Source organism: Cryptomeria japonica, chromosome 9 (assembly GCF_030272615.1).
Source record: "Cryptomeria japonica chromosome 9, Sugi_1.0, whole genome shotgun sequence".
NCBI classification, from domain to species: domain Eukaryota; kingdom Viridiplantae; phylum Streptophyta; class Pinopsida; order Cupressales; family Cupressaceae; genus Cryptomeria; species Cryptomeria japonica.
The window spans coordinates 503,053,966-503,068,195 of record NC_081413.1 but is presented as its reverse complement, the minus strand read 5'-3'; the positions used below and the strand labels follow the sequence as shown (position 1 = coordinate 503,068,195).

Sequence of the window (14,230 nt, the reverse complement as noted above, 5' to 3'; positions counted from 1 at the left end):
CTAAAACTATATCATAGATGCACCCCTATCCTTTAATCTAGACCATGTTATAACTTCATCTACACTCTTTTAAAATTTTAAATTATATCTGAAATCAACTTTTCCATTAAACAACTATTATCTCAATCATACACTAAATTAAGAATTTGTATTTGCAAACATCTTCAAGAGCATTATTAATATATAATATATACTAATATTTGATCTTAAAATATCAAAGAAAATAAATCCATACCAATAATAATTTATCACTATATTTGGCATTATTTAATCATCTCATATACAAGGACGATAGACTCTGATCGAACAAGAAAGACTGAGTAAAAAATCATTTATTCGATATGGAAGAAGGAAAGAGAAAACACACGTCCCTCTACAAGAAAAGATCTTAAATCGATTCCTATGCAGATGAATATTTGAGTTCATTGATTTGATCCTTGCCAATCAATCCTTTGGAGAAAAACTGCTCCAGATACTCTTGGTAAGACGATGCTGCATACAACGGAGGATTCTCTTTACTTATCAATTCTTTGAGAGGTGAGATGATTATATTTTGAGACGGAGTACAGAACATGGGCCATGACATCCTCACACAATTTTTATGAACAAAACTCCTATGCTCAATGCTTTTGTATTTTCCATTGCTCAATATCTGCCTTGCAAAAATAACAGTGACGTTAAACTAAGAGAACAAAAATTAAACCTAAAATTCTTAATCATTAAGATGGTCTGTACAAATATCTATGTAGAAGACGATAAACTAAAAGAACACAAGTTAAACCTAAAATTCTTAATCATTAAGATGGTCTGTGAAAATATCTATGTAGGAGACGTTAAACTGAAAGAACAAAAGTTAAGCCTAAAATTCAAATATCTATGTCTACAGATAATATGAGAGTGTTGACCTCAATTTGATCACCAATATTGACAACAAGAGCACCTGGGATGCAGGGAACTTCAAGCCATGCATCGCCCTTGAGAATTTGCAGGCCTGGGGTTTGGTCCTGAAGGAGAATTGTGAGTGCATCCACATCAGAGTGAGCTGAGATGCCCAACACCTGTTCTGGCTGAGGGCAGGGAGGGTAGTAGTTTATGGTGAAGTGAATCTCCTTCCTCTCTCCACCCAATGCCTCATGAAGAGCATTTTCATTAGCCAAACCAAGGCCGCCACATAGTGGCTGCATCAGAACTTCCCACAATTTGCAAATCTTTTTGCTGTATTCATCCATCACTTCCCTGTAAAACAACTCACAAGCGGATCAAAAGATCAGAATAATCTTGTAGTTTGTTGTAATTTCTAGATTTGATTGTGTTGGGAGTTTCTACATCAATATTTTAGATCACTCTTTCATTCATCATTACTTTTCTAATTATCTTAACAATGGATCATACAGTGTGATCCAAAGTCATGATGCAAAAACTCCAACAGAATCAAATCCTCTAGCTTTCTATTATCCTAACAATTGATTGTGGAGTGTGATCTGAACTGTTGATGCAAAAACTTCGACACAATCAAACCCTCTAGCTCTCTGTTATTCAAATGAATTTTATTAGAGATTTTGCATCAATGTTTCAGATCACACTTTTTGATTCATCATTACTTCTCCTCTAGCTCTCTATTATTATAGTGATAAATCATGGAGTATGATCCAAACCATTAATTTCAAAACTCCAACACAATCAAATTCTGTATCTTTTTATTATCCTGACGATAGATCATGGAGTATGATCTGAAATATTGATGCATAAACCTCCAATATAGTCCAATCCTCTAACTCTCTATTATCATAATGACAGATCATGGAACTTGTGATCCAAAATGTTGATGCAAAAAGTTTAACACAATCGAATCCTCTAACTCTTTATCATCCCCATAATTTGAAACATTGATGTAAAAACTTCAACACAATCGAATCTAATACTAACAACAAATGATTGATTATAAACATGCATATGAACAACAGAGTACTACTCAACGTGAAATCGGAAGGCTGTTTGGGCCACTTGCTCATGACTTTCTTCGAAACAGGCCACACAATATTATAATAGGAATCCCTCCAGTCTAATTTAGCATCAGCCGAAGTTCCTAGTTTGGTGCCATACCCAATATGGTTCCCTCCTCCTTCACTTTTATACACTTCCTTTTCTTCCATAGGAAGCTCAAAGAAGGCCTTCCCCACAGCTTGTACTCGAGCAATAAGAGACTCAGGAATTCCATTTTAACAATCTGAAAAAAACCCTACTTATCTGCAGCGCTTGAAATTGCATCTACACTACTATTAAGCCATGCAAGTCAATGATTGGAATCTGGACGTCCTGTGCATGAGAAGAATTAATATTATTGAAGATCTCCTCTCCTGAATTCCTAACATATTGTAGTGGAACTGTTTGGATTCCTCTCTCTGCTAAGCTCGGCACTCTGGTTATGGCAGAGAGGTTTTTAATGTTTGTACAACACAACCTAGTCCCTGCTTAAACAGGATTCTCATTCACACTAAATAATACATCTTTGTTGAAATCTATCAAGGTGGACGGCAGACAACTGTTATTAAAAGAAATCTGCATTTTAGAAGGTTTATAAGAGAGTGATGGCAATCTCTTTCCTGCAATTCTTTAAACATTAAGGGGTCAAGGCAGAAAGCTCCTATTTTAAGCATACTCAAAACAATTCATTTGTATATTATCATATAGTAGTTGTATCATGTGGGGTGTAACATCAAATGCATTAATATTATAATTAGAAAAACTATTGCTTAATAGTATGAAACTCTGTGAAAGGGAAATTTTTATCATAAGATTGATTTATTTGTTTAAATACAGTCAAAATAATAGAGTTTTTTATTTTATATAATATTAAATTAAATTTGCAGTTGTATCATGATCAGGTGTAGTGTGAAATGTGTTAATATTATGAAGGAAAAAGCTTCTATATGAAATAGTGTGAAAGGGAAATTTTTCATCATAAGATTGATTTATTTGTTTAAATACAGTCAAAATAATAGAGTTTTTTATTTTATATAATATTAAATTAAATTTGCAGTTGTATCATGATCAGGTGTAGTGTGAAATGTGTTAATGAAGGAAAAAGATGCTATATGAAATAGTGTGAAAGGGAAATTTTTATTTTATTTAATGTTTTATAATTAAATCAAGGTATAATTATAGTATGTTTATTTACAAGTCAGTTTTTTTTTGTATGATTATATAAACTCTATGGAAATGATCTTTAAAAAAATGTGGAGCATATGAAGATTACAGGGCTGCTAAAATGAAGTTGTAAATAGATAAATTTGTGTAATATTTACAATAATATTATGAAATGGACAAATATAAGAGTTTACCAAGATTTCTTATGGTCATCCTTTTTCATTCTTTAATACAACACTCATAACATATGCTAATAGTCTTCCTAAAGGTTGTTTACATAAGATCCAAGAAAAAAATTAATGCAATATACTGTCAATCACTTGAACCCTTGGCAATCATAATAATCTAGATCCATGAGATAATTTATGTATTCATTTGTTGTTATGACAATATTGTTTTGATTTAGTTGAAGACCCTACAAATCATCTTTATGGATAGTTTCATACCACTCTACATGATTAACTAGATGATACCTTACAAAATATATATTGTTTACTACTCCTGTACAACACAAATTGTGTAGTCCATCATTCCATCATAAGATATAATCCAGAACATCTATACAATATATATGTTTTTCACATGAATAGTATAAGGAGCTTCTTCCACTCCCAATGCTTCTAGTATGAAACAATTGTATCCTTAATGTTGAATTTCTAACTATTAAATATGATGTCTTAATCATATATATCCATCAATTAGCATACCAAATAGAAAGTAACATATCTAGAATATCAGATGAAAAAGCCAATGGGTTATTTGGATCTAATTTTATGATTTTGATAGTAATCCTAAAAAATTTAACCTATTTGAAACCTATTTATAAGTTTCATGAAAATGAATATAAAACCATAGTCCAAAGAATTATAGTAAGGATTTATGTTTATATTATAAAATACATTATATTTATAGATTACATATCATCACCTCAATTTAAAATCATAAATATATGAGAAGAGGATAATTTTAAATTCACTTTATTTAGTTTACATCAAACTATAGATTCATACACCATGACTCTAGAAATAAAAGTGCAATAATGCGAGGGATACAAAAGTTTACTAAATGAAAGTATGTGAAAGTTACTTTTCTTAAAATAACAATAAATGATTTCTATAGCTATTTTCCAAATAACATCTATTAAGCAAAAATATTTGGAAATAGAGTATAATGATTTTTTTAGTGCTTCTTATAAAAAACATAACAAATTTGGGGAATAGTAGTTAAATAAAACAAACCTAAGTTTTCAAAATTTTAATAATGATCTTAAATTTAAATTTGTACAAAAGTAAGTAAATAAAATAAACTTCAAATTTAATATCACATCTACATTTTTAATCCTTTCATAAGTTTCTAATATTTTTAATTAGAATTAAAATTTTCTCCAGCAATTGATTTTTTTTAATGAAATTAATGGGATATTTGAAGAATATGCATACAAATGTATATGAATGAATTTTGTACTTATTAAACTATAACTAATTCTCTATATACATATTAAAATCAATAAATTTGAGATATTACTCTCTATTATCACATACTCTCAATGGACTATTTGAAATAAAAAGTTAACTATTGTATGGTACAAAACTATCCTAATGGAACTTAATAATGACAGCTCACCTATGGGTGTTACATGTATGAATATTGATAACGTGTTTGTCACCTACAATGTCATTGGATGATGGACCTAGTGGGGGTAGACAAAAATATTTGTAAGATGGAAACTCTCATTTTGAAAACTTAGATTCCATGATCCGCTGCAAATTCATGATGATTTGAGTTGATTCTCAGTGATGAAACCATGATATCATTTAGTAGGTGAGGATGGCATTGATGCTCGATGGACAAGTTGCTAATTCCTATTTATTTTCTTCAGCGACTCTTAGTGTCTCATTAACCTTGTCTTGGTATGCAGAGATATTTGAGCTTAATATGGACACTCCTATCAAATTAATTTCTAACAAAAGGCAAATGTCTTATTTAGCGGAGGTGACAAAGAAAAGGCTCAAGGCCATTCTCAAGAACTCACATGGCCTGGTTATTCATGCAGTCAGGGAAATATTGGGGGAGGAATTTATGAATTCTCGCCACAAGTATCGAGTCAACACAGATGCTTATGCCATGTTTTTGGCAATAGTGTTGAGGATGGAGGAGTCAAAAGATGGGGTGAAGTTGTTATGTTGAAAGCCCTTCCAAGAATCCTTTCTTGCGGAATTGGAGATAGTCATGCCAATGTGGACAAGGAGTTGAGGGTTTTACTCTCTGGTAAGTGCACCAAGATGGGGGACTAAAAAGTTGCCCATTTTTTTGTCTAAACCTAGCCATTTGGTGCATGCCAAATAGGGTGCTCACCATATTTAGCATGTGCTAATCCAAACCTAAGTTTGTTCACACCAAACCTATTTGGCGTACACCAAATAAGACGAGCACCAAATTCGGCACTAGCAAAATGGAAATGAATTTTGAAAAGTGCATTCCCATTTGGCTAGCACCAAATTTGGCACTATCAAAATGGAAATGAATTTTGAAAAGTATATTTTCATTTGGCTAGGGTCAAATTTGGTGCTAGCAAAATGGGAATGCATTTTAAAAAGAACATTTCCATTTGGCTAGGGCCAAATTTGGCATTAGCCAAATGTCTAACATTGGAATTTTTTCTCTTTTTCACTCTCTCTCTCCCAACAAAAATATATACATGAAATATAATATTTAAGTATAAGTTATATTTCATGTATATATTGGTAGGATGTTTGAAAGTGGTTTCAAATCTATAGGAGTTATAATGTAGATTCTAGGTTTTAGATGATCATTTAAATTTTCAGATAGTCAAATTTCAGTAATCAACATGCTTCTATCAACATTCTCTTACTCTCTCTATGCCACTGTCTTCATCTCCCCCAAACTCTAAAGCTATAGATCTCTCTCTATCACTCTTCCTCTATCCCATTTCTACCTCTCTCTATCCCACTCTCTCCTCTCAACCCTAATATCTAACACTACCTCTTTACCTCTCTTTCCTACCCTTCACTCTCTACTATGTTGTCTCTCTTTACACATATCCCCCTCACTACCCTTATTTCTAGGTCTCCCTCATCTTCTCTCCCTTTGTACTTAGTGATCCCACAATAATGGGTTACACTTTTTGGTGCATCTTGATTTTTGCTAAAATCATAAATATTTTTAAAAATATAATGATTTAAGCTTTAAGAGGTCCTATTTGAAGTAATTAATTGAGGAGAGTTAGATCAAAGGCTCTTAGATCAAAAATTCTTGGATAGAACCTCTCTAAGTTTCTAAATCATACCTGCAATGGAGTCTCCTTCACACCTATCAAAATGCTGATAAAAAATCACTTTTACATTAGCTTTTGGGGGGGTCAAGTGAATTCATTTAGAAGTTTTATTTTTTTAAGTATTTATTAGAGAGAGAGAGAGAGAGAGAGAGAGATTGTTGATGCAATACATTTGGCATACACCATATTTGGTGCTTACCAAATTAACTTCCTTGGGAAACACCAAACCTTAGGCTTGGATTTGCCTTGGGCATCCAACCCAAAGGCTTGGAAGTCTTTCTCAGGCCTGAGATGTGTTTTTCTAAAAGCATGCAAAATTTTCTCTCATTTTTGTATTGTGCTCTCCGTCAGGTTTGCACGTCTTTCAATAAAAAAACACCATGACAGTGTTAAGCTCTCTCTTAGCTATCTAGCCATATAATTATTTTCACACTTTTATTATGTTATGGTCATCATCTCTAATTTATTTTTCTAGTGTGTCCATTTTTTTGTCAAAAACCAACATGTCATATTTTGGGCGTAGAATTTTACTCGTTCATCAAATTTTGAAACAAATTACATTTTTAGAAACTAATTTTTGATTAGTTTTCACAAATTTTAGGGGAGAGAATACTCAAATTTCTATTTTTCAAGATGTGTCTACTTTGGAAATTTGTAAAAACCCATATATTCATCAAAAAATTAGCCAAAAAATTCAGCATAAACTACATGGTGTTAGCTAGTTTTTCAAGCGATTTTGAAAATTCTAAAAAAAAAATAGCATTTTAGGGGCACCACATTTGGTTCTATGTTATGTTTTTTTGATAAAAATAGGACCAATAAATGTGGTGCCCTTTTTTGAAACCCTTAATCTCCACCATTTTCAAAATAAATTAATAGTTTAGAAAGTAGATTTAAAGAACTTGAACTCTTGTCATTGCATCTTCAAATTTTTGAGTGTACTTATCTTCAATTTCTCTTTCAAGTTCAGACTTTGCTGATTTTAGAAAAAAAAAAAAAAAGAGGCATCTTAAGACCCATTTTTGGTCCCCCATCTTTGTGCACTTACCCTCCTGCAAGACTACTTTGTTATTCATCACCATGGGAAAGAGGTGTACAAGATGTCATTTCTCTTTACCTTCAAACTAGAGGTCTTTGCAAACCATAAACCAACCATTCTTAAGAATATGGTGTTTCTAAAATAGTTTTTGGGGATCATGATGAATGAAGGGGGTGACTAGATAAAGGAGTATTTGAGGGCCAAAGGTCTAGATAGCGAGGATGATGAAGAATATTTTGGAATGATCATCAAAGAGGTGTTTTTGATGGGGTACATGGATGTGGCCCTAGTCCCGAGGCTGAAATCATTGGTCATGAGCACTGTGGATCTAAATGCCTAGTTGGACCTAATCTTGAGGACAATAAAAAGAAGGTTTGACGTGCCTCAAAATAGAAGGTTCAGACATAAATAGGAAAGAAGATACACAAATATTGAACTTCCTCGAGAGAGAAGTCAATAAGGATTTAACCATGTATGAATCTACAATAGAATCTCTCATCTAAGAAATAGACAAGGAAGAAAGTCCAGACACGGATATGGATATGAGCTTTGAGGAGGAGGATGGAATTTTTTGGGCCCAAGATGTTTAGAGGTCCAAAATCAAACAAGGTTAAGTTGGAAATAGGTGCTAACGCTAAAGGATATAGGAAATTGAGAAACAGGAAGGAGATTATCCTTCTTGAGGAGAAATGAGGCTCTTAAGCTAGAATGCTAAGGAGTGTCAATTCCCCTAAAATATGGTGCTTGGTCAAGCATCAAATAGATCATAGCAAGGATGATATAGTTTTTATACAAGAAACAAAATGGAGAAAAGATGAAAGTGAGAAGAGAATGAGTGCTTGGAGACAATGGAATATAGCTTGTGGAATCTAATGGAGCCTTAGGGGGATTGGGTATAGTGTGGAAACCCTTAGCTAAAACCTTCACCTTGTTGGAAGAGAATCAAAATTGTATAGCCATGAGATGTAAAGTATTGTCTAAAAGTGAAGAATTTATAATCATAAATATCTATGGGCTGGTACCTACCATTGCCAAAAGGGAACTATGGGGCAACATCACAGAAAGGTTGAAACAATATGCGAGCAATAAAGGAATCATAGGAGAGGATTTCAATGCAACCTTAAATAACTCAGAGAAACAAGGGCACTTCTCAGTAGACCTCAAGTGAAAAATTACTTCCAAGTGTTTGTAGATTATAAAAGATTTAGAGAAATACCCACAAGGAACAAAAATTTTATATCATGGATGAATTAGAGGAAAGGCTTCACTTGTATTTATTAAAAGGGGTGAACTCACAAAGTTGGTTCCCACTTTTTTGGTACGTCCTGATTTTTGCTGAAATCGTACATTTTTTAGAAAATATAATGATTTAAGCTTAAAGAGGTCCCATTTGAAGTAATTAATTGAAAGGCTCTTAGATCAAAATTTCTTGGATAGAACCTCTCTACTTCTAAATCATACTTGCAATGGAGTCTCCTTTGCATCTATCAAATGCTGATAAAAAATCAATTTTACATTAGCTTTTGGGGGTTCAAATTAATTCATTTAAAGTTTTTTTTTTTAGGTATTTAGTCCTTAAAATAAGCTTTCTAAATAGTATAACTTTTAATATATTTAATTTCATTAATATATTTTTATTTTATTTCTTATGAATGTAGGTTTTTCACCGAACATGAACTTCTTCGTTCAATGCAATGGGAAAAATAGTAAACCAATTCAAAAAAATTCTGAAAAATATCTATCCACTAGGTATTGGTGTTTTCTTTCTAAAAAAAAAAGAAAATTGAGTTTTGATATAAATAGAACAAGTTATGTGTTCAAACGTACACCTATACCTGAATTATAATTTTTCAAACTTCAAAACTTAATAAAATGAAAAATATTCAACATATCACTATCAAACCAACTGCATGCCCTAGGTATTGATGTTACAAACCAAAATTCAAAAGAATTAAGTTTTTATCATTTATAAAAAAAAAATTATGCATTTCGGGATACACATCACTCTTAAAAAATGTTGTTTGCTGTAAAAAACTACTTTTTGAGGGAGATGGAAAAATCAATAAAATTTTATTCAAACAAATTTGAAAAAAACATATTTAGAATCTACTAACAAGATTCTAAAAATCACTAGTTTACATCATCTTCAAATTCTTAACAGTTTAAAAGTTATAAGTGTCGGAAAGTGAAGGTTTTTTTCAAAATATTCATCTAAGTGTCAAAGTTGGTCAAAAAGTGGGAACCAGTATTGTGAATTCACCCAAAGAAAGTAATCACATCTTTTTGTTTGAGGAGTGGGAGAATAAATTAATTGATATGAAGTTGTGACTTTTTCCTACACTAGATCAAATCACTTTCCAGTACAACTCACTATCAGCCCAAAGGATCCTCCTGGTGGAAGTTCATTCAAGTTTGAAAATATGTGGCTCAGAGATACAAAACTATTTGACTAGATTAGCCAATGGTGGAATTAAATCGAGATATGAAACAACTCCTAACTTTTCAACTCCATAACAAGATAAATCACATCAAGAATAGACTTAAAATATAGAATAAGTAACATTTCAAAAACATATTTGAAGAGAAAGCAAAGCTGGAGAGAGATTTGGAAGCTCTCAATGAAGTAGTGATTGAGAGAGGCATGAACGTAGATGACTTAAAATGGAGAAAAGCATCAAAGAGAAATTAGCTGAGTTGATGGCGAGAGAGGAAAGCTACTTGCACAAAAAGTCAAGGGAAGCATGCCTTAAGGAGGGAGACAAGAACACCAAGTTCTTCCATAGGACATCAATTGCTAATAGAAGCAGAAAAAAGGATAGTGGAGATTTAGAAAGAGGACATGCATGCATGACCCAATCAGTGGAGGAAGTCAACCAAGAGACTGTTAGATTCTTCAGTAAAATTTTGAATTGAGAAACTCAAGATCATAGAATAGAAAGAGACAACATACAAGATAGGATACTGACTCTTATAAATGATGAGGAAAATGCTATAGTTTACAAGGAGACCTGAATGGAGGAGGTTAAAAAAGCTGCCTTTCAACTAAATCTAGAAAAATCCCCTACATAGGATGGTTTCACGACCAGTTTTTTTCAGCACTTTTGGAGTATTGTTGGAGAGAATTTGTTTATGGAAATGGAAGTGTTATCTAAATTTTGAACCAACAAAATTTAATAGGCCTATGATCGGTCTTGCATATTAAATGAAAGAAAGGTACACAAATTTTTTATCATATTTCATTTATCAAATTTGAGTATACACATGAAGCATTATTTTCAAATGCAATGTATTTCAATAGTGTACACCTTAAAACTACATATGAGAGAAGCTCTTTTATTTACATAAATGTGTAAGGACCCACACAAGCCATGGGTATGATTGGAAAAGTGTAACAAGTAGAATGATATGCACATGTATAAATAGAAAGAGAGAGAAAGAAAGATTCGTCATTGCCTTTGAATGATGAACTGTTGGTTTGTTGGAGTTGCATCCTCATATCTTCATGCTCTTAAAGTACCTATAGGGGGTGAAGGACAGATGTGTTAGAGCTTGGGATATTTATTCCTCTATAAATATACTAATACACATATACATCAGACTACAAATGTAGAAGATCAGATTAGATCAAGCAAGAGAATCAAAGAGATCAGAATGACAAATCATTAGAAGCTTCATCAGCTTCTCATTTTTTCTACCTTGTTTGTTCACTATGCAGGTATAGGACAAGTTTCTATTACGTGAATATCAAGTATGTAGGAAAAAATGGGCTCCCACAAGGGTTCAACTCAACATATGAGTCATCACTCATAGGGTGACACTAATCAACTGTTAACCATAGAATGCAATTGTATCCATGGTCCCATATAATTTCACAATGATAGTATAAACTTCCATCCAATGGCAATATATACAACAATGAATAAACTGCACTCAATAGTCAACAAGTGACTAAAGTCACACAACAAGTAAGAGGTTTGCAAAATAACAATATGACTAAGAAGCATTGAGTCAGAATATCTACATCAATACGCAATGAAAATCCTAATAGATGATCAAGGACAATATTATGATGATAATAACAATTCATATATGTGTGTGTGTTTACAATCTCCATTTTGCATTTTCAAATTCCATTCATCAAGAACGGATAGTACCTACAAGAATATTGAAAGAAAAGTCATCAAGTGATCAAATAGTGAAAAGAATATATCAAAAGGATGTGGTTACAACGGCAATACTCCACATTTATACATATAATGAAAAAAAAAATTACTACAACCAACTCAAGGAAGAAAAATGTTCCTAGAATGCAATGAAACAGTGGTAAAAATGGACATCATGGCACTAATAACAAGCATTTCAGTGCAGAACAAATTTCAAACAATGATTAGCATTGAAACATTGGATGTAGATTATATGTATTCTAATTAAGTAACACTTATATATTGTTATTAGAGAAGGCAATAATGCCAATAATGTATGAAAAATATCTTCTGGGCAAGGTGCTTCCAATATTCATTTCCAGTGCCATTTTTTAAAACCAGTTTAGGGTTATTTTCAAAGCAATTGTTTGAACCCTTACTGCCTGTGTCAAGCATGTTTTGAGTCCTTATGGACAAGTTTCCAGTTTGTAGTATGTTTATTGGGGTTTCATAATGCCAGTGCTTTGAAGGTGCTAAGGTTTTCAACTTTCATATTGCCGGTAATTCGAAGTGTCATATTTATTTAGAGATTTGTAGCTCATTCATTGATATAGAGAGATTTACAACATTTTTCAGTTTTATATTGTTTTGCAAGGACTGCATTTATTTGCAGAAATTCATGAGTTTGCCTTGGTAGTTGTGTATGTTCATAACAAATTTGATAGAAGTAATTTTGTGTTTCATTTTGAAACCTTGAAGCTTTCATCCCTTTAGTGTGAATGCATCATTGCTTTTCACTAAATCACAAGTCTTAGTTTGTGTTGCAGGTTTTCAGTCAATTTGTGTTGTGAAACTAGTTTTTCCTTCCAAATTTACTAACTCCTTAACCTTTCTAGGAATCATTTTTGTGATTGAAAAGATAATTGCTTTGTGTGAACAAAATTTTGATATATTTTTGTGAGTTGTTAGCATGTTTCAGCATCATAGTTTTCATGCATCACCTCCTAGAATAGTTTTAGTTTCAGAATTTCAAATCATTTCTCATTCTTTTCCTAGCCATCATTAGTTTTAGGAAGTATTCAAAGGGAGCCTACCCATAAGCCAGAGATTTGTTTCTCATTTTCAGTTCACCCACAACTCGAGATTCGTTTTTATGTTACACAAGATTTCTTAAGTACTGGTATTGATTTACTTGACAGAAGCGGGTGCATCCTTCGTGACAACAGTTTTTGGCACACCTAGTGGGACATGAATTTTGGATTGGTTTCCAATCTAAAATAGGAGCTTATTCTATTGTTGTTTGAGGTATTGAACCACAATCATTTAGCCTTTTGAGGTTAATTACTAGATACTTAACGACTCTAAAGATCTAGGAAATCAGATCAGTTCTCTTTTTAACGACTTATGAGACAAACAAGATCAAAACCTGATCCTGTGAAGCACGTTCAACTGCCAAGTATGAACAAGAGGGTTAAAGCACCACAATCTGCAACAAGTTCTACAAATCAAGTAAATTCTAAAAATTAAAGGACTTCAAAGGAAGTTACAGCTTTCACAGGCCCACTTTTTGGAGAACAATCAGAAGGATCAATACCTACAAGTTATCAACCCGCAAGGTATCAACCAATAGTTCTAGCAGTGCATCCAACTCCACTAGTGCAACCGTTACCACCAGTTCAGCTAGTTCAACTAGTTGAAATGGCACAAAATCTGCCAAGGAATCAACCATTCATGGCGTTTAACAAGGTAACCCTCTGCTTTTGGCCAATTATCATGATATTCCAATTGTTGCTATGAAAAAATTGCCTTGTTTCACTGGAGAAGATCAGGTAACAACAGTTGAACACATAAAAGATATTGTTACCTTGTGTGGATTTCATCAAATCAGGCATGAGGATGTAGAAATTAGACTATTGGCAACAAGTATTAGAGGCAAGGCATTACAATGGTTCAGATCATTGCCAGTGGCATCAATCAATTCATGGGATCAACTGGGAGCTTCTCTAAACAAACACTGGGATCAACTGGGAGCTTCTCTAAACCAACACTATGAACAGTTGGTTTGTTGGAGTTGCATCCTCATATCTTCATGCTCCTAAAGTACCTATAGGGGTTGAAGGACAGATGTGTTAGAGCTTGGGATATTTATTCCTCTATAAATATACTAATACACATATACATCAAACTACAAATGTAGAAGATCAGATTAGATCAAGCAAGAGAATCAAAGAGATCAGAATGACAAATCATTAGAAGCTTCATCAGCTTCTTATTTTTTCTACCTTGTTTGTTCACTATGCAGGTATAGGACAAGTTTCTATTACGTGAATATCAAGTATGTAGGAAAAAATGGGCTCCCACAAGGGTTCAACTCAACATATGAGTCATCACTCATAGGGTGACACTAATCAACTGTTAACCATAGAATGCAATTATATCCATGGTCCCATATAATTTCACAATGATAGTATAAACTTCCATCCAATGGCAATATATACAACAATGAATAAACTGCACTCAATAGTCAACAAGTGACTAAAGTCACACAACAAGTAAGAGGTTTGCAGAATAACAATATGACTAAGAAGCATTGAGTCAGAATATCTA

The 14,230-nt window shown here is 32.8% G+C and overlaps 1 protein-coding gene across 1 annotated transcript; it reads right to left on the bottom strand.

Annotated features, from left to right (window-relative positions):
- Positions 1 to 400: 400 nt before the first annotated feature.
- Positions 401 to 13,352, bottom strand: LOC131055116 (flavonol synthase/flavanone 3-hydroxylase-like). The gene is made up of 4 exons (XM_059211710.1): positions 13,222 to 13,352; positions 13,050 to 13,109; positions 906 to 1,236; positions 401 to 682 (listed from the first exon to the last, which is right to left on the bottom strand). Exons 1-4 carry the CDS (start codon positions 13,350 to 13,352, stop codon positions 401 to 403), a joined length of 804 nt encoding a protein of 267 aa, XP_059067693.1.
- Between the last annotated feature and the right edge of the window lie 878 nt (positions 13,353 to 14,230).